This window comes from Gopherus flavomarginatus, chromosome 23, assembly GCF_025201925.1.
Source record: "Gopherus flavomarginatus isolate rGopFla2 chromosome 23, rGopFla2.mat.asm, whole genome shotgun sequence".
NCBI lineage: Eukaryota > Metazoa > Chordata > Testudines > Testudinidae > Gopherus > Gopherus flavomarginatus.
The window spans coordinates 15098342-15118655 of NC_066639.1; the positions used below are offsets into that span (position 1 = coordinate 15098342).

A 20314-nucleotide genomic window follows, 5' to 3' on the forward strand; every position below is an offset into this window, starting at 1 on the left:
CCCTGGCCCTCACCAAGGTGAAGCTGTCGTAGATCTGCATCAGCTCCTCCGTCTTGTACTGCTCCAGCACCACCACGCCGTGCAGGGCGGCGCTGCGCTGGCGGGCGCAGTCCTCGCAGTGCACCAGGTACGTGTTCTTGCTGCCGTTCTCGCTCGTCACGAACAGGATATTGAACACCTCCACCTGCAGGGGCGGGACATACGGGCGTGAGCGCCCCCTCCTGGCTGCTGGCTGCACCGCGCCTGTCGGAGAGGAGGGTGGCGCGGCACCAGGCCACCCCCTAAGGGAAACTGGGGGCAGGGTAGAGCAAGATATGGAACCCAGGAGTCCTGGCTCTCAGCCCCCTGCTCTGACCCACCAGCCCCCACTCCCCTCCCAGAGCCGGGGAGAGAACCCAGGAGTCCTGGTTCCCAGCCCCCCCTGCTCTGACCCACCAGCCCCCACTCCCCTCCCAGAGCCAGGGAGAGAACCCCGGTGTCCTGGTTCCCAGCCCCCCCTGCTCTGACCCACCAGCCCCCACTCCCCTCCCAGCGCCGGGGAGAGAACCCAGGAGTCCTGGCTCCCAGCCCCCCCATGTCCTTTGCTGTGTTAATCAATGTACTACAGCCAGTGCACAAACCCCACTTTCTCCAGTGCGCAGTCCCCGCCCCCCTCCGACCCCATCAGAGGCTGTGGGACCCAGGCTGAGTGGCCTGGATCACAGCGGTGATCGGGGCACCAATGAGAGACGCAGCCGGCGCAATGTCGGGGGAGAGAACTTTATTTGTACGCTTTGCAAAGGTGCGTTCACAGCCACCGCGGTTACAGGTACAGGCCCTCCTGAGCCAGGAGCGGAACCCAGGAGTCCGGGCTCCCAACCCCCTCTGCTCTAACCCACCAGCCCCCACTTCCCTCCCAGAGCCAGGGAGGGAACCCAGGAGTCCTGGCTCCCAGCCCCCCATTGCTCTAACCACCAGACCCCACTCCCCTCCCAGAGCTGGGGAGAGAACCCAGGAGTCCTGGCTCCGAGCCCCCTCTGCTCTAACCCACCAGTCCCCATACCTCTCCCAGAGGCAGGGAGAGAACCCAGGAGTCCTGGGTCCCGCCCTGGTGCTTTAAGAGGCACATGAGACACTGCGGCCGCACAACGACGGTGCCAGATGGTTCGCACACTAGTCGGTGCTCTGCCGGTGTCAGGTCTCCGGAGCCAGGGGCTCTCCCTCGATGCCGAGCCCTGGCTGCCCCAACTGTCACCCCCAATGGAGGGTCCCTGGGGATCCCCAACAGGGCGAGCCACATCCCATAAGGTGGGTGCGTTTAAGAGCCAGTTGGCCGCTTCTTCCCACAGTGGTAAGGCCAATCTGCCCTCGGTGCTCATTAAGTTGCCCCGAGACTGGCTCTGAGGCCGGCCCTGGCTGCTGATGGCCATCTCCGATCCCATCCTGGGCTCCGGCATCCTCCTCTCTGGAAACCAAGCGCCTGGTCCTCCTCCTGGTGTCTCAGTTCTTCCCTCTTCACCCGTCGCCAATTCATTTGCACCACGTTTCGCCCAGTTGCTCATCCGTCTTCTCCCTGCGTAGCCAAGCGGCTAACCCATTTCTGCCGTGCGTAGCCAAACCACTCATCTGTCTGCACGGCGGTTCGCCAAGCGGCCAATCCAGTCCTGCCATGGCTAGCCAAGTCACGAAGCCACCTGGGTGGCTTTGCCCCGAGTGGCTAATCCACCGGCCCCCCAATGACTCGAGTCGCTAAACTGGTCACGCCGTGTCTGGCCGAGTCGCTAACTTTCCGGGTCCGGTTCTGTGGAGGCATTGATCCATTTAAACCTTGTTCAGCCGGGTCACCAATCAATTTATGCCACGCTGAACAGATTCACCGCGTGTAGCCACTTGGCTAATCCGTGCTCATCCTGTTTAGCCGAAGGACGGATCCGTTTTCGGCCCGTTTAAATTGCTAATCCACCTACGTTAACCAAGTCGCTAACCGCTCTGCCCCGCATTCTGACGTCTGCATCCTGTTTGTGCCGTTTCGCTAAATTCTTTATCCATTTACTGCATATTTAGCATGATGGCTAATTCTTTCACACCACATCTAGCCAAATCTCTCCTCCATTTTCTCCCCCTTACGACGAGTTAGAAATCCATTTCCTTCCCATTTAGACAGACTCCTCGCTCATCGGTTTCCACCAATTTTAGCCAAGTCGCTCATCCGGTTTTGCCCCCTTTTGCCAAGTCGCTCTCGTCACGTTCCTCCTCCGCATTTCGCTGAGTCGTCCATCCGTTGGCACCTCGTTTTGTCGTTGCTCCGTTTCCTCCCTGTCCGGCCGCGCCGTTCCGCTGCCTTGGTTATGTTCTGCCTCTTCCGTTTTCAGAGGCAACGGGTTTGCGGCCACGTGCCCGGCGTATCCAAAACTCGCAAGCTGCCTTTTTCTCTCTCTCTTTTAAACAAACCGCGTTTCATACTCACTGTTTCTGGCTTTTAAACCGTTACGGAACCCGTCTCTTAGTGCGGACGAGGCTGACGCCGCAACGAAATCCCAAACTGGATGTGGGACAGGAGGCACTTTAAAGAGTAAACAAATCTCATGCACAGAGCTCAACCTGATATTCCCTGCTGCCCACAGAGGTGGATTCTCCTTAACCGTGGATTTTATTAACCACACACCCTATCAGAGCAGCATTCGAGCTGGGAGACGGTGAAGCAAAGAAGGGTGGTTCGGTTGGGTCTCTGCTGCGCCCACCTCCGAGGGGCGGCGCAGCCAACTCTGCCCGACAGTTCAGGGACGGCAGATCCCATCTCCGACTGAAGCGGCAGGTTGAAGGTTTGGAAGCGGAAGGGACGCCCTCGGGTGCGGGTCGGGCCGGGTCACCAGCCCTCGAGGCCGAGGGGTGTGGCTGTCTCGGCCGAAGGACGGGAAAATCTGGCAACACAGCGACCTCTAGTGCCCGGCGGGTGCTAGAGGAGCTGGCCGGTAGCTAGCGGCTGCAGCGGGAACCCCCCTCTCAGCCCCGGCACTCACGTCACACTCATTGCAATAGTACGCCGGCTCGTCCTTCACCCGGCCCTGGTAGGCGATCTTCTTCCCCGAACGCACCAACGTCTCCCGCAGCACCTGGCAGTGCTTGATGGACTGCATGAGGCAATACCTGGCGGGGAGAGACGACCAGGAGCGAGTGAGTGGGACGGAAGGGGAGAGAGACGCGGGCAAGCGCTCGGAGGGGGGAGCTGCCCTAAGTGTCACCGACACTGCCTGAGTCTGCCGAGAGCCTGAGCCCGTTGCTCTGAGAGCAGGGGAGCTGCCCCATGCATCTCAATGGGGTGGTAACTCCCACTCCAATTGCAAGGGGGCCCCTGCCACGCCCACCACACAGGGCAGGGGGTAGGGCAGGGTGGGGAGGAGTCACAGGGGCACCGCTCACTTGATCATCTTGTAGAGGTCGGGGTCGCTGATCTTGACCGTCCGGGCGACGTTCCACGAGACGTGGATCATGGGCACGATGGATTTCACGTTCTTCACCTCGTTCCACTCGTAGCGCTCCAGGGCCAGTTGGTATTGATAGGCTGCGGGAGGGAGAAAGCGTGAGGCAGCAGTCGGCAAAATCCCACCCCAGACACAGCCGCAGCCCTGGGCCCCATTCCCCGTCCCCACCCTGCAGCCAGCTAGTCCCTGCCCTGGGGCCGGAGGGGAGCCAGTGCTCCCTAGAGGGGACAGGCCCCATGCCCCATTCCCTGCCCCCCTGAACCCACCAGTACCCTCCTGAGGATGCAGTACACATTTCTGCCACTTGGTGGAGCCACATACATGAGAGCTGAACATAAGAACGGCCAGTGTCCCGTCATCCGACAGCGGCCAATTCCAGGTGTCCCAGAGGGAATGAACAGAACAGGGAATCACCAAGTGACCCAGCTCCTGTGGCCCATTTCCAGCGTCTGGCAAACAGAGGCTGGGGACACCCTCCCTGCCCATCCTGGCTAATAGCCATTGATGGACCTGTCCTCTATGAACTTATCTAGGTCTTTTTTTTAACCGTTATAGTCTTGGCCTTCGCAACATCCTTTGGCGAGGAGTTCCCCAGGTTGACTGTGCGCTGTGTGAAGAAATACGTCCTTTGGTTTGTTTTAAACCTGCTGCCTATTAATTTCATTGGGTGACCCCTGGTTCTTGTGTTATGAGAAGTAAACCACACTTCTTTATCTACTTTCTCCACACCAGTCATGATTTTATAGACCTCAAACATATCCTCCCTTAGTCGTCTCTTTTCCAAGCGGAAAAGTCCCAGTCTTATTAATCTCTCCTTGTACAGCAGCCCTTCCAGACCCCGAATCATTTTTGTTGCCCTTTTCTGATTCCAATATCTCTTTTTTGAGATGGGGCGACCACATCTGCTCGCAGTATTCAAGGTGTGGGCGTCCCATGGGTTTATATAGAGGCAATAGGATATTTTCTGTCCTATTATCTATCCCTTTCTTAATGATTCCCAATGTTCTGTTTGCGTTTTTGACTGTCGCTGCGCCTTGAGCGGATGTTTTCAGAGAACCATCCACAGTGACTCCAAAATCCCTCTCTCGAGTGGAAACCCCATCATTGTATATGTAGAGTTGGGATTATGTTTTCCAATGTGCGTTACTTCGCATTTATCAACAAGAAATTTCATCTGCCATTTTGTTGCCCAGTCACCCAGTTTTGTGAGATCCTTTTGGAGCTCTTTGCAGTCTGCCTGGGACTTATCCTGAGTAATTTTGTATCGTCTGCAAGTTTTGCCACCTCACTGGTTACCCCTCTTTCCAGATCCTTTATGAATATGTTGAACCGTACTTGTCCCAGACCCCCTGGGGGACACCACTATTTACCTCTCTCCATTTTGAAAACTGACCATTTATTCCTACCCTTTGTTTCCTATCTTTTAACCAGTTACTGATCCCGGAGAGGACCATCCCTCTTATCCCGTGGCTGTTTACTTTGCCTAAGAGCCTTTGGTGAGGGACCATGTCAAAGACTTTCTGAAAATCTAAGTACTCTAGATCCACTGGATCCCCCTTGTCCACATGCTTGCTGACCCCTCTCAGAGAATCGTAGTAGATTGGTGAGGCGTGATTTCCATTTACTAAAACCATGTTGACTTTTCCCCAACAAATTATGTTCATCTACGTGTCTGACAATTTTGTTCATTACTATAGTTTCACCCAGTTTGCCCAGTACTGAAGTCAGGCTTACAGGCTTGCAATTGCCGGGATCACCTCTGGAGCCCTTTTTAAAAATTGGTGTCGCATTAGCTCTCCTCCAGTCATCTGGTGCACAAGCTGATTTAAGTGATACGTTACAGACGACAGTTAGTAGTTCTGAAATTTCACATCTGAGTTCCTTCAGAACGCTTGGGTGAATCCCATTTGGTCCTGGTGACTTACTGCTGTTTAAATTTATCAATTTCTTCCCAAACCTCCCTTAATGACACCTCATTCTGGGACAGTTCCTCAGATCTGTCACCTAAACAGAAGGGCTCCGGTTTGGGAATCTCCCTCACGCCCTCAGCCGTGAAGACCGATGCAAAGAACTCATTTCATTTCTCCGCAATGGCCTTATCGTCCTTGAGTGCTCCTCGATCGTCCAGCAGCCCCACTGGCTGTTTAGCAGCTTCCTGGCTCCGAAGTCCTTCAAAAAATGTTGCTCTTACTTTCTGAGTCTTTGGCTAGCTGTTCCTCAAATTGTATTTTTACACTGCGTTTGCCAGTGTTTATGCTCCTTTCTATTTCCCTTCCTAGGATTTAACTTCCACTCTGTAAAGGACGCCTTTTCGCCTCTTTAAAAAGTTTCCACGCAGTTTGCCGAGATTTCAGTGTTGGCACGGCACCCTTTAATTTCCTCAGTTTTGTGTAGTTCCCCTTACTGAAATGAAAGGCTACCGTGTGGGGCCGATGCGTTTTCCCCGCGACAGGGATCTTACATTTAATTATATTATGGTCACTGTTACGAGGACACAGAGAATCTCCATTAATAGACCCTCCCCTAAAGGACGTCTCTGTCCGAACCACGTGCTCGTCCGCACCTGTCAGATGGTTTGAGGCAGGGAGCTCCTGGGGGGGTCCTGGTGGGGTTTCTGCCCTGGTAAGGGGGGGGTCTCCAGATTCCCTGCCCCACTGTTGCTCAGCGTGAACCCCAGCCCCTTCTGCTACCCCCCTCCCGGGCCCCGCAGCCCAGCCCCACAGCCACTGATGTCCCGCCCTCTGAGGGCCCCCCGGCCCCTCTGCCCGCACCTGTGAGGGGCCCGACGTTCCAGGCGATGTTGTTACACCAGCCCGTGGCCTGTACCCAGTGCACGGTGCCTGCGTTGATCCACACCAGGTCCCCGGGGCGCTGGATGAACCGGTACACGGGGATGTTTGACTTGTACAGGTCCTCCAGGATGGGCCACCAGGAGCCCGTCAGGTAGTCCACGCCATGCCTGCCGGAGGGGGAGGGGGGGTGAGACTCAGAACGGGGAGGGGTCCCCAGCACAGCCCCATGGCTCTGCCCCTGCACTCAGCACAGAAGGTGTGGACGGTCTCCAAGTAATGCCCCGCCCCTGTGGCCCTGGCCCCGCCCCTGTGGCCCTGGCCCCGCCCCTGACCTGTCGCAGAAGGCATCGATGGTCTCCCATTAATGCCCCGCCCCTGAGGCCCTAGCCCCGCCCCAGAGGCCCTGGCCCCACCCCTGAGGCCTTGGCCCCGCCCCTGAGGCCCTGGCCCCGCCCCTGACCTGTCACAGAAGGCGCTGATGGTCTCCCAATAATGCTCGTGCACCGCGAACCACTCGCAGTCGCCCGGCCCGATGTTGATGTTCACGGAGCAGAAGTTGTTGTTCTCCTGGTGGCCTGAGCGGGGGGGAGTGATGCGATGTGAGGAGACGGTGGGCATTAAGGGGACGGGGGGGCGTTAAGGGGATGGAAGGGGAGAGTTAAGGAGATGGGGGGATGTTAAGGGGATGGGGGGCGTTAAGGGGATGGAAGGGGAGAGTTAAGGAGATGGGGGGATGTTAAAGGGATGGGGGGCGTTAAGGGGACGGAAGGGGAGAGTTAAGGAGATGGGGGATGTTAAGGGGATGGGGGGCGTTAAGGGGATGGAAGGGGAGAGTTAAGGAGATGGGGGGATGTTAAGGGGATGGGGGGGCGTTAAGGGGATGGAAGGGGAGAGTTAAGGAGATGGGGGGATGTTAAAGGGATGGGGGGTGTTAAAGGGACGGAAGGGGAGAGTTAAGGAGATGGGGGGATGTTAAGGGGATAGAGGGGGAGAGTTAAGGAGATAGGGGGATGTTAAAGGGATGGAGGGGGTGACAGACCCCCCCAACCTCCGGGACACTCCGACCCGACCCGGCCCGGCCTCCGCTCCCCACACCCACTCACCCGGCGTCCGGCTGCCTGGCACTTTCATGTAGAGCTGCACCGTGTTCATACCCAGGATGGTGTGACCCACGTGACTCAGCATGTTGCCCGTCGACGTGACCCGCATGAAGGCCGGTAGCTTCAGCAGCTCCTGCAGCTGCGGCTTCCACCTGGCAACGAGGGGGGGGGGATGTCAGATGGTGTCCTCACCCCCTCCCACACCAAGTCCCCACGGGTCCCCCTTCCCCCCCATAGAGAGCCCCTCGCCCGGCCCAGACCTCCTCTCTTCCTAGGGGGCAGCCTGTCGGGGGAGAGCGCGACAAACCGACCCACCCTTGTGCCCCCCAAAGGAGCCGGGCAAGCACGTGGGGGTCAGATCTTCCCCCCCGCCTCCCTGCCTGGTTTGCCCCCTGCCCCTCACCCCGCCCCCTCACCGCTTGGCGTCGGACAGGTCGATGTTGGTCCCGAATTTGATGATCTGGTGGGATTTCTGGTCCACGTTGCTGCTGGAGAGAGAGAGAGGCTTTATGGGGGTGCGGGGAGGGGTCCCCCAGCTCTCCCTTCCCTCTGCGCCCCCCCCAGCTCAGGGTTCATGCTCCCCCACCCTCAAGCCCCAGATCCCTCCCGCAATGAGCGTGGAGTGATCCCCACACAGAATGAGGTCATCGGTCATGTGTCCCCCGACACCCACTTCCCTGGAGCACCCCAAAACTGGGGGCCAGGTCCCCTCCGCTGCGATCCCCTCAAACGCCTGGCAAATGTTGGGTCACATCTCCCCGGAGATTCCCCCAAGCACAGGACTGCAAACCCCCTTCAATATCGGGGGTCACAGCCCCCCAACCCGCCAATACTGGGGTCCCACCCCCCTGCAATATTGGGGTCACAGCCCCCCGCAGCCCCCCCAACACTGGCCCACTTCCTGCCCAGAGGTTAAAGGAGCAGGCAGGGCAGGGCGTGCAGGGGGGCACCCCAATTCCCTCCCCCCACCCCCATGCTCCCATCGTACCTGGGGGGTGTCTCCGTGGTGCTGTCGGGTTCATCAGCGTCCTCCTCATCGCTGTCCTTTTCTTCCTGCTCCGGAGAGAGCGTGTCAAACGGGGCCTCCCCCACACAGCCCCCCGTTGGCACAAACCAGGCCCGCCCCACACATAACTCCCCCCCATTGACATAAACCAGGGCCTCCCCACACATAGCCCCCCGTTGGCACAAACCGGGGCTCTGCCATGGGCACCTGGCACCCCCCTGGAGATGGGCTCCCCCAGACGCGCCGACGGTGGGGTCCGGGCCCCCCATTCCCTGTGGCCCCCGCGGGAGGTCGGAGCCCCGGCCCCCCCTGGCACTGACCTGCAGCGACTCCTGAAAGGAGGAGGCCTGGTACTGGGCGTACTTGGCGATGGTGGTGTGCGAGCGGCTGCTCTCGCACGGCCACACCTGGCGGGTGCCCGACAGGTCCCAGTTCTCGTCCGAGGGCTGCTGCACCTGGGTGCGGACTTCCACGGCGTGCTCCCCGCTAGCCTCCACCAGCGTCTTGGTGCTGAACAGGCCCAGGTCTGGGGGGGACACGGGTGTGGGTGAGAGTCAGGGGCCCCAGAGCCCCCCGTCTGCATTGGCCACGGGACAGAGACACGGGCCGGGCCCAATCCCCCCCGAGCCCCCCGTCTGCATCGGCCATGGGAGAGAGACACGGGCTGGGCCTCGTCTCCCCAGAGCCCCCCATCTGCATCGGCCACGGGAGAGAGACACGGGCCGGGCCCCGTCCCCCCGAGCCCCCCGTCTGCATCGGCCATGGGAGAGAGACACGGGCCGGGCCCCGTCTCCCCAGAGCCCCCCGTCTGCATTGGCCATGGGAGAGAGACACGGGCCGGGCCGCCGTCCCCCCAGAGCCCCCCATCTGCATCGGCCACGGGAGAGAGACACGGGCTGGGCCCCGTCCCCCCAGAGCCCCCCGTCTGCATCGGCCACGGGAGAGAGACACAGGCTGGGCCCCGTCCCCCCAGAGCCCCCCATCTGCATCAGTCACGGGAGAGAGACACGGGCTGGGCCCCGTCTCCCCAGAGCCCCCCATCTGCATCGGCCACGGGAGAGAGACACGGGCTGGGCCCCGTCCCCCCAGAGCCCCCCGTCTGCATCGGCCACGGGAGAGAGACACAGGCTGGGCCCCGTCCCCCCAGAGCCCCCCATCTGCATCAGTCACGGGAGAGAGACATGGGCTGGGCCCAGTCCCCCCAGAGCCCCCCGTCCGCATCAGTCACGGGAGAGAGACATGGGCTGGGCCCAGTCCCCCCAGAGCCCCCCAACTGCATCGGCCATGGGAGAGAGACACGGGCTGGGCCCCCGTCCCCCCAGAGCCCCCCATCTGCATCGGCCACGGGGGAGAGACATGGGCTGGGCCCCGTCCCCCCCGAGACCCCCTTCAGCACCAGCCACGGGAGAGAGGGATGGGCAGGGACCCCCATTCCCCCAGAGCCCCCCACCCCCGCGTGCCCCCCGGCGAGGCACTCACTGAGCCGCAGGGAGCCGGCCAGCCCCCGGATGACCGTGATGGGGTTCTTGGGGTCGGTGCAGAACTGCAGCAGGACGGGCGAGAAGGCGTCGCGTTTGCTCTCCAGCTGCCGGGGGGGGGGAGTGTGAGAAAAGCAAATGTCTGGTAACCCCGTCCCCCCCCCGGTATCTCCATCCCACCCCCCGGTATCCCCTTCTGCTCCCAGCCCCCTCTGGTAACCCACTCCCCTCTAGTATCCCTGTCTGCTCCCAGCCCCCTCCGGTATCCCCAGCCCCCTCCGGTATCCCCGTCCCCCCGTCCCCCTCCAGTATCCCCATCTGCTCCCAGCCCCCTCCAGTATCCCCACCCTCCCCGGTATCCCCGTCCCCCCGTCCCCCTCCAGTATCCCCACCCTCCCCGGCATCCCTGCCCTCCCCGGACCCCTCCGGTGTCCCCGCCTATCCCCGTCTGCCCTGGTATCCCTGGGCCTGACCCCCGGACCCCTCCGGTATCCCCCTCTGCCCCCAGCCCAGCCCCCCAAGCCGGTATCTCCCCCCCCCAGTCAGATCCCTGCCCCCCCCCCCAGAGGCGTCACTCACGTAGATGCTGGGCGTGGGGGGGTTGAGTTTGTCCCGTGGCAGCTTCTCCTCGGCGTTGATGAGGGGTTTGACGGACTGGGCGGCCGAGAGATATGACTCCTTGAACTTTCCCTTCACCCTGGCATGCCTGGGGGGAGAACGCAGCCCGTTGGGGGCAGGAGGGGTTCCAGGGGCTGGGGTGGGTAAGCTATGGGGCAGGGGGCATCCCAGGGGCTGGGGTGGGTGGGTTATGGGGCAGGGGGCATCCCAGGGGCTGGGGCTAGGGGGCAGGAGGGGTCCCAGGGGCTGGGGTGGGTGAGCTATGGGGCAGGGGGCATCCCAGGGGCTGGGGCTAGGGGCTATGTGGCAGGGGGAGACCAGGGGGCTGGGGTGGGTGAGCTATGGGGCAGGAGGGGTCCCAGGGGCTGGGGTGGGTGAGCTATGGGGCAGGAGGGGTCCCAGGGGCTGGAGCTAGGGGCTGTGGGGCAGGGGGCATCCCAGGGGCTGGTGTGGGGGGCTATGGGGCAGGGGGCATCCCAGGGGCTGGTGCGGGGGGCTATGGGGCAGGGGGTATCCCAGGGGCTGCGGTGGGTGGGCTATGGGGCAGGGGGAGACCCAGGGGCTGGAGCTAGGCGCTATGGGGCAGGGGGCGTCCCAGGGGCTGGTGCGGGGGGCTATGGGGCAGGGGGTATCCCAGGGGCTGCGGTGGGTGGGCTATGGGGCAGGAGGGGTCCCAGGGGCTGGGGTGGGTGGGCGGGCTATGGGGCAGGGGGAGACCCAGGGGCTGGAGCTAGGCGCTATGGGGCAGGGGGCGTCCCAGGGGCTGGTGCGGGGGGCTATGGGGCAGGGGGTATCCCAGGGGCTGCGGTGGGTGGGCTATGGGGCAGGAGGGGTCCCAGGGGCTGGGGTGGGTGGGCTATGGGGCAGTAAGGGTCCCAGGGGCTGGAGCTAGGGGCTATGGGGCAGGGGGCGTCCCAGGGGCTGGTGTGGGGGGCTATGGGGCAGGGGGAGTCCCGGGCTGGGGTCTGAGGATCATGGCAATGAAGGGGGTGTAGTGAGCTCCGCTGCCCACTGGGTGGCTGCCTGAACCCCGCTCTGCCCCCAGGATGTTGGGGTGCAGGGCTCAGCGCCCCCCACCCCGTTACAGCACAGGGCTGGCACCAGGGGGCCCGGGAGGCATGTGGAGGTGTCGGGTCCATGTGTGTTTCGGGGGGGGGTTCGAGTGGGAGTCTGGGGGTGCCAAGAGGGGCTACGTGAGAGCGCTGCAGGGGGGACTGCACAGGGGGTGCTGGTGAGCGGATACAGGCGTGCAGGCAGGGGGAACTGGGGGTGCTGGTGGGCGGATACGGGAGTGCAGGCGAGGATATGGGGGCGCACAGGCAGGGGGAACGGGGGGTGCTGGTGGGCGGATACGGGGGTGCAGGCGAGGATATGGGGGCGCACAGGCAGGGGGAACGGGGGGTGCTGGTGGGCGGATACGGGGGTGCAGGTGGGGGTATGGGGGTGCACAGGCAGGGGGAACTGGGGGTGCTGGTGGGCAGATACGGGGGTGCAGGTGGGGTATGGGGGCACACAGGCAGGGGGAACGGGGGTGCTGGTGGGCAGATTCAGGGGTGCAGGCAGGGGTATGAGGGCGCACAGGCAGGGGTATGGGGGCGCACAGGCAGGGGGAACTGGGGGTGCTGGTGGGCGGATACGGGGGTGCAAGTGGGGGTATGGGAGTGCACAGCCAGGGGGAACGGAGGGTGCTGGTGGGCAGATACGGGGGTGCAGGCGGGGGTATGCGGGTGCACAGGCAGGGGGAACTGAGGGTGCTGGTGGGCGGATACGGGGGTGCAGGCGAGGTATGGGGGCACACAGGCAGGGAGAACTGGGGTGCTGGTGAGCGGATACGGGGGTGCAGGCGGGGCTATGGGGGCGCACAGGCAGGGGGAACTGAGGGTGCTGGTGGGCAGATTCAGGGGTGCAGGCGGGGTATGGGGGCACACAGGCAGGGGGAACTGGGGGTGCTGGTGGGCAGATACGGGGGTGCAGGCGAGGTATGGGGCGCACAGGCAGGGGGAACGGAGGGTGCTGGTGGGCAGATACGGGGGTGCAGGCGGGGTATGGGGGCACACAGGCAGGGGGAACGGGGGGTGCTGGTGGGCGGATACGGGGGTGCAGGTGGGGGTATGGGAGTGCACAGGCAGGGGGAACGGGGGGTGCTGGGAGCAGATACGGGGGTGCAGGCGGGGGTATGGGGGTGCACAGGCAGGGGGAACTGAGGGTGCTGGTGGGCGGATACAGGGGTACAGGCGGGGGGATGGGGGCGCACAGGCAGGGGGAACGGGGGGGTGCTGGTGGGCAGATACGGGGGGTGCAGGCAGGGGTATGGGGGCGCACAGGCAGGGGGAACGGAGGTGCTGGTGGGCAGATACAGGGGTGCAGGCGAGGGTATGGGAGTGCACAGGGAGGAGGAACGGGGGGTGCTGGTAAGCGGATACGGGGATGCAGGCGGGGGTATGGGGGTGCACAGGCAGGGGGAACGGGGGGTGCTGGTGGGCGGATACGCGGGGTGCAGGCAGGGGTATGGGTGTGCACAGGCAGAGGGAATTGGGGGTGGGGGTAGGCGGATACGGGGGCGCAGGCAGGGTATGGGGGCGCACAGGCGGGGGTATGGGGTGCACAGGCAGGCAGAACGGGGGGTGCTGGTGGGCAGATACGGGGGTGCAGGCAGGGTATGGGGGCACACAGGCAGGGGGAACGGGGGGTGCTGGTGGGCAGATACAGGGGTGCAGGCGGGGGTATGGGGGCACACAGGCAGGGGGAACGGGGGGTGCTGGTGGGCAGATACGGGGGTGCAGGCGAGGATATGCGGGTGCACAGGCAGGGGGAACGGGAGGTGCTGGTGGGCAGATTCAGGGGTGCAGGCAGGGGTATGGGGCGCACAGGCAGGGGGATGGGGGTGCACAGGCAGGCGGAACGGGGGGTGCTGGTGGGCAGATACGGGGGTGCAGGCAGGGTATGGGGGCACACAGGCAGGGGGAACGGGGGGTGCTGGTGGGAAGATACAGGGGTGCAGGCGGGGGTATGGGGGCGCACAGGCAGGGGGAACTGGGGGTGCTGGTGGGCAGATACGGGGGTGCAGGCGGGGTATGGGGGCACACAGGCAGGGGGAACGGGGGGTGCTGGTGGGCAGATACGGGGGTGCAGGCGAGGATATGCGGGTGCACAGGCAGGGGGAACGGGAGGTGCTGGTGGGCAGATTCAGGGGTGCAGGCGGGGGTATGCGGGTGCACAGGCAGGGGGAACTGAGGATGCTGGTGGGCGGATACGGGGGTGCAGGCGGGGGTATGGGTGCACAGGCAGGGGGATGGGGGTGCACAGGCAGGCGGAATGGGGGGTGCTGGTGGGCGGATACGGGGGTGCAGGCGGGGTATGGGGTGCACAGGCAGGGGGATGGGGGTGCACAGGCAGGCGGAATGGGGGGTGCTGGTGGGCGGATACGGGGGTGCAGGCGGGGTATGGGGACACACAGGCAGGGGGAACAGGGGGTGCTGGTGGGCAGATTCAGGGGTGCAGGCGGGGTATGGGGACACACAGGCAGGGGGAACTGGGGGTGCTGGTGGGCAGATACGGGGGTGCAGGCGGGGTATGGGGGCACACAGGCAGGGGGAACGGGAGGTGCTGGTGGGCAGATTCAGGGGTGCAGGCGGGGGTATGCGGGTGCACAGGCAGGGGGAACTGAGGATGCTGGTGGGCGGATACGGGGGTGCAGGCGAGGTATGGGTGCACAGGCAGGGGGAACGGGAAGTGCTGGTGGGCAGATTCAGGGGTGCAGGCAGGGGTATGAGGGCGCATAGGCAGGGAGAACGGGGGGTGCTGGTGGGAGGATACGGGGGTGCAGGCGGGGTATGGGGGCACACAGGCAGGGGGAACGGGGGGTGCTGGTGGGAGGATACGGGGGTGCAGGCGGGGTATGAGGGCACACAGGCAGGGGGAACGGGGGGTGCTGGTGGGCAGATTCAGGGGTGCAGGCGGGGTATGGGGACACAGAGGCAGGGGGAACGGGGGGTGCTGGTGGGCAGATTCAGGGGTGCAGGCGAGGTATGGGTGCACAGGCAGGGGGAACGGGGGGTGCTGGTGGGCAGATACGGGGGTGCAGGCGGGTATGGGGGCACACAGGCAGGGGGAACGGGGGGTGCTGGTGGGCAGATTCAGGGGTGCAGGCGGGGTATGGGGGCACACAGGCAGGGGGAACTGGGGGTGCTGGTGGGCAGATACGGGGGTGCAGGCGGGGTATGGGGGCACACAGGCAGGGGGAACGGGGGGTGCTGGTGGGAGGATACGGGGGTGCAGGCGGGGGTATGGGGTGCACAGGCAGGGGGAACGGGGGGTGCTGGTGGGCAGATACGGGGGTGCAGGCGGGGTATGGGGGCACACAGGCAGGGGAACGGGGGGTGCTGGTGGGCAGATTCAGGGGTGCAGGCGGGGGTACGGGGCGCACAGGCAGGGGGAACGGTGGCTGCCGGGCGCCGCGGTGGGGGCGCCATGGGGGGCACTCACTTGCTGGCGCGCACCACCTCGGCGGCGCTGTGGGCGATGGTGAGCTCGGCCAGGGGGAGGCGCCGCTCCTCCACCTCGGAGGCGATGAAGGTCTCCTTGTCCCCGCTCTCCACCTTGATGAGCCGGATCTTGAGCTCCTTGGGGGGCCCCTCGGTGAAGGAGCGCAGCTTGAGCAGGTCGGCCGGGCACACGCCGGCGGGGCCGGGGCCCGGGCCCTCCTCCTTGCGGGCGGGCGGCCGGCGCTCGGGCTGGGGGGGGGGCGGCGGGCGGGGGCGGCTTGCCGGCTTTGCCCGCCTCGCCCTGGGCGCCGTTCTCCCGCGCCTGGCAGGCGGTGCGCTGCGGGTCCAGATTGCCGAGCACCTGCCGGGTCTTCTCCTTGGGGGCTTTGCCCTCCCGCCGGTGGCGCCGCCCGTCCTTGCCCGCCCGCCGGTGCCGCCGGTGCTCCTTCTCCGGCCGGCGGGGCGGCGTGGCCGGCGGGGTGGGCGGCCGGGGGGCCGGGCTGGGCTCCCGCCCCGCCCGCTCCACCAGGGTCTCGCAGGCTCGGCTGATCTCCTCCAGCACCTCCGACTCCGTCTTGGGGGCCCGGGGCTCCGGCGAGGCCCCCGCCGGCGCCTCGCCCCGGGCGCCCCCAGCCCAGGCCTGGCTTGAGGTAGAATACGGCGAGGAAGACGCCGGCGGTGGCGCCGGGGCGGGGGGCTTCTTGGCCCCGGCGGGGGGCTTGGCCCGGTAGGCGTGTTTCTGCCCCTCCAGCACGCTGGCCAGCGACCGCAGCAGGCTGGCCGTGCTGGGCGGGGGGCACTTCCCGGCCTCCTCCCGCTTGCCGAAGGGGTAGAGCCGGGGCGGCTCCGGCTTGGGGTACTCGAACGGGGGGGCCGGCGGTGGCTTTGGTCTGGCCAGGGGGGGCGGGCCAGGCAGGAGCGGGGCGGGAGGGGGCGGGAAGCCGGGGGGGGGCCCCGGCTTCCCGTTCCTCCTCCTCCCGCCGGATCGACTCGTCCAGCATCTTCATGATGTTGGCCAAGCCGTCGGGCAGGATCTTGGAGAATTCGGGGGGCTCCTCGAACTGGTCCTCCAAGGGGGGCCCGGGGAAGTCGAAGAGACGCCGGGCCGCCCCGGGGGGCGTTTCCGGCGGGGGGCCCGGTTCCGGAGGCAGCGTCTTTGGGTAGGAAGCCCTGGGCGGCGGGGGCGGGGGGCTCGGCTGGGGCCTGAAGTTTCCTGAGGTATTTGGGGGGCCGGGGGAGGCCTTGGGGACCCCCTCCCCGCCCTCCGGGGCCCGAGCTTCGCGGGGGGGGTGTCTCCAGCCAGAAGTCGGGGGGGCCGGGGGGCTCCTGCTTGGCAAAGGCGCAGCGGTAGCTGGGAGGGGGCGGGGAGGGGGTGGGGGGCGGCGGGGGGTTGGGCTCACCCTCTGGCCGGGGCACCCCGGCCCCCCTACTCCCCTGGCTGCTGGTGGTGGAATCCTGGAAGCCCCCCCGGGGCCCAGCTGAGTCACAGGGACCCAGCTGGGGCTCCCCCCCGCACCCGAACAGGATCTCGTCCAGGGGGTCCCCCCCGGCCGCACCCTCCCCCTGGTCCCGGACGCCTGGGCCCTTCAGCCAGGGCAGGGGGGGCGGGGCAGGGCCTGGCTCGGGGGGCCCCTGGCTGGCGGAGGAGGGGGGCGGGGGGGCGCAGGGCCGGCTGGAGGAGGGGTGGGGGGCAGGGCCGGGGGCCGGGCGCTCCACGTTCTCCGGGACTGGGCTGGATGGCGCCGGGGTTTGGTAACGGTCAGGAGCCTGCGGAGGGGGGGGGCAGAGAGACGACAGCCAATCAGCGAGCGGCCTGGGCAGACCCCCCTGCCCCCCCGAGACACTGGGACCCCAGCTGGCCCCCCTGGCCTCCCCAGACACCAGGACTCAGCCAGACCCCCACCAGACACCGGGACCCCAGACAGACCCCCCCAACCCCCCCAGACACTGGGACCCCAACCAGACCCCCCTGTCCCCTCCAGACACCAGGACCCCAGCTGGCCCCCCCAGACACCAGGACCCCAGATAGACCCCCCCAACCTCCCCAGACACTGGGACCCCAACCAGACCCCCCTGTCCCCCCCAGACACCTGGACCCCAGCTGGCCCCCCCAGACACCGGGACCCCAGATAGACCCCCCCAACCCCCCCAGACACTGGGACCCCAACCAGACCCCCCTGTCCCCCCCAGGCACCAGGACCCCAGCTGGCCCCCCCAGACACCGGGACCCCAGATAGACCCCCCCAACCCCCCCAGACACTGGGACCCCAACCAGACCCCCCTGTCCCCCCCAGACACCAGGACCCCAGCTGGCCCCCCCAGACACCAGGACCCCAGATAGACCCCTCCCAACCCCCCCAGACACTGGGACCCCAACCAGACAACCCTGTCCCCCCCAGACACGAGGACCCCAGCTGGCTCCCCCCAGACACCAGGACCCCAGATAGACCCCTCCCAACCCCCCCAGACACTGGGACCCCAACCAGACCCCCCTGTCCCCCCCAGACACCAGGACCCAGCCAGACCCCCACCAGACACCGGGACCCAAGACAGATCCCCCCCAACCCCCCAGACACTGGGACCCCAACCAGACCCCCCTGTCCCCCCCAGACACCAGGACCCCAGCTGGCCCCCCCAGACACCGGGACCCCAGATAGACCCCCCCAACCCCCCCAGACACTGGGACCCCAACCAGACCCCTCTGTCCCCCCCAGACACCAGGACCCCAGCTGGCCCCCCCAGACACCAGGACCCCAGATAGACCCCTCCCAACCCCCCCAGACACTGGGACCCCAACCAGACCCCCCTGTCCCCCCCAGACACCAGGACCCAGCCAGACCCCCACCAGACACCGGGACCCAAGACAGATCCCCCCCAACCCCCCAGACACTGGGACCCCAACCAGACCCCCCTGTCCCCCCCCAGACACCAGGACCCCCGCCAGACCTCCCCAGACACCGGGACCCAAGACAGATCCCCCCCAACCCCCCCAGACACTGGGACCCCAACCAGACCCCCCTGTCCTCCCCAGACACCAGGACCCCCACCAGACCCCCCCAGACACCAGGACCCCAGATAGACCCCTCCCAACCCCCCAGACACTGGGACCCCAACCAGACCCCCCTGTCCCCCTAGACACCAGGACCCAGCCAGACCCCCACCAGACACCGGGACCCCAGACAGACCCCCCCCAACCCCCCAGACACTGGGACCCCAACCAGACCCCCCTGTCCCCCCAGACACCGGGACCCCCGCCAGACCCCCCCAGACACCGGGCCCCCGCCAGAACCCCCCCCGGGCTGGAGAACCCGTCCTGCCTCACCCCCCCCAGGCTCCACTCACCAAGCTGGGGCCCGGCTCCCCCCGCGGGGGCTTGCTGGTGGGGGGGCCGGCCGGGGGGGGCCGCGGGGCGTAAGGCACGCAGGTGACGCTGGCTGGTGAGGTGCTGGGGTCCGGCCGCCCCCGGGGAACTCGGCTGGCTCTAAGGTCACTTCCAGGGGAGCGGGCCTGGCCGCCGAGGCTCTCTCCGGAGGGGCGGGGGCCGGGGGGCGCGGGGGGCAGGCGGTGGGGGGGGCGGGTGCGAGCCGTAGGCGGGAGCCGGGTACGGGAAGGGGTGGGCGACCGAATTCCTCGGCTCCTGCGGGAGGGAGAGAGACAGTGAGAGAGAGACGGGGCAGGGGCCCATCCCCTCTGGGGGGCGCCGGCTCCCCTCCGACCCCAGGGTGGGGACTGGCTGGCTCGGGGGGGCGGGGAATGGGGCAGGGGCCCATCCCCTCTGGGGGGCGCCGGCTCCCCCCCGACCCCAGGGTGGGGACTGGCTGGCTCGGGGGGGCGGGGAATGGGGCAGGGGTCCATCCCCTCTGGGGGGCGCCGGCTCCCCTCCGACCCCAGGGTGGGGACTGGCTGGTTAAGGGGGGCAGGGAATGGGGCAGGGGTCCATCCCCTCTGGGGGGCGCCGGCTCCCCTCCGACCCCAGGGTGGGGACTGGCTGGCTCGGGGGGGCGGGAATGGGGCAGGGGACCAGCTGGCTCGGGGTGGGGGCAGGTGGGGGTAGATGGGGCTGGGGGAAAGGGGGGCAGCAGAGAGCCAGGGTTAAACAGGGCCATGAGTCCAAGGCCCCCCTCCCCCAGGGGCTGCCCCCTACGGGTTAGGGGGCCCGGGAGGGCGTGTTGGCCGGGGGGGGCGGGGGGGTTACCTGTCTCTCCGGCGCAGCCACGTTCTTGCGCTCAGGCCCCCACGTGTCGCCGTGGAGGGGGTTCCACAGCCCGGGCTTGGGCAGCTGGTAGTGGGGGGTCCCCGGGGGGGGCTGCCCGGCCACGTTCCCACCCTGCTTGGGGGGTGAGGAGAGGGGGTGAGCGGGGCCGGGCTCTGCCCTGCACTCAGCCCTAGGCAGCTCAGGGGAGACCCCCCACCTCGGGGATCCCCCCCACATCCCCCCTGGGCTCCCCTGCCTACTCCTGGGGTCCCCCTCCCCCACCTGCCCCAGGACCCCCTCCCTTCCCCACATCCCCCCCTGGGATCCCCCCTCCCCCTCCCCTGCTTGCCCTGGGGTCCCCCTCCCACACCTGCCCCAGGACCCCCTCCCTTCCCCCCTGGGATCCCCCCTCCCCCGCCTGCCCCAGGACCCCCTCCCTTCCCCACATCCCCCCCCGGGATTCCCCCTCCGCCGCCTGCCCCAGGACCCCCTCCCTTCCCCACATCCCCCCCTGGGATCCCCCCTCCCCGCCTGCCCTGGGACCCCCTCCCCCTCCCTACCCCACAACCACCTCGGGAACTCCCTCCCCCTCCTCTGCTTGCCCTGGGGTGCCCCTCCCACGCCTGCCCCAGGACCCCTCCCTTCCCCACAAACACCCCGGGAACTCCCCCTCCCCCACCTGCCCCTGGGGTCCCCCTTCCCCACGCCCCTCCCCCCCCAGCTACCTGCTCGGGGCTGGCGCTCCTCCTCCTCTTTATGGGGCTGGACAGCTCGCTGTGCCCGGGCTGGGGCGGGTGCTGGGCGGGGGGGATGGGCTGCACCACGGGGGGCTCCATGGGGGGCGCCGGCCGCTTCAGCTGGGGGCTGCGCTTGGCTGAGAAATTCCGCTTCTGTGGGGGGTGGGGGAGGGTGAGAACGACACCCTGGAACCAAACCTCCCCCCCCAAGAGCCACTGCCCCACCCCCCTCCCGCCGGTCCCCCCCGGAGCACCCCCCCCGCCAGCTGCTCACCTCGAGGTGCAGGAGGTTCCACACCTGCTGCAGGGGGGGCAGGGCCTTGTTCCGGTGATGGGACGAGCCCGAGTGGAAATTCCACAGCTGAGCCTGGCGGGGGGGTGGGAGAGACGTGAGTCGGGGGGGGGAGCCCGGTGCCAGGGTGACCAACTCACCTCCCACCCCC

At 66.5% G+C, this 20314-nt stretch overlaps 1 protein-coding gene across 1 annotated transcript in view; it reads right to left on the reverse strand.

Annotated features, from left to right (window-relative positions):
- Window positions 1–1752: 1752 nt before the first annotated feature.
- Window positions 1753–20314, reverse strand: part of KDM6B (lysine demethylase 6B) — a 69144-nt gene continuing 50582 nt past the window's right edge. Inside the window, 19 exon segments of the mRNA XM_050933502.1 lie at window positions 1753–3126; window positions 3400–3541; window positions 6233–6420; window positions 6714–6828; window positions 7357–7505; window positions 7770–7841; window positions 8342–8406; window positions 8680–8885; window positions 9839–9944; window positions 10417–10543; window positions 14941–15194; window positions 15196–15894; window positions 15896–16228; window positions 16230–16706; window positions 18282–18512; window positions 18514–18576; window positions 19135–19266; window positions 19860–20024; window positions 20146–20238. Of these exon segments, the coding sequence (XP_050789459.1) occupies window positions 2919–3126; window positions 3400–3541; window positions 6233–6420; window positions 6714–6828; window positions 7357–7505; window positions 7770–7841; window positions 8342–8406; window positions 8680–8885; window positions 9839–9944; window positions 10417–10543; window positions 14941–15194; window positions 15196–15894; window positions 15896–16228; window positions 16230–16706; window positions 18282–18512; window positions 18514–18576; window positions 19135–19266; window positions 19860–20024; window positions 20146–20238 (3825 nt within the window). The 3' untranslated portion in view covers window positions 1753–2918.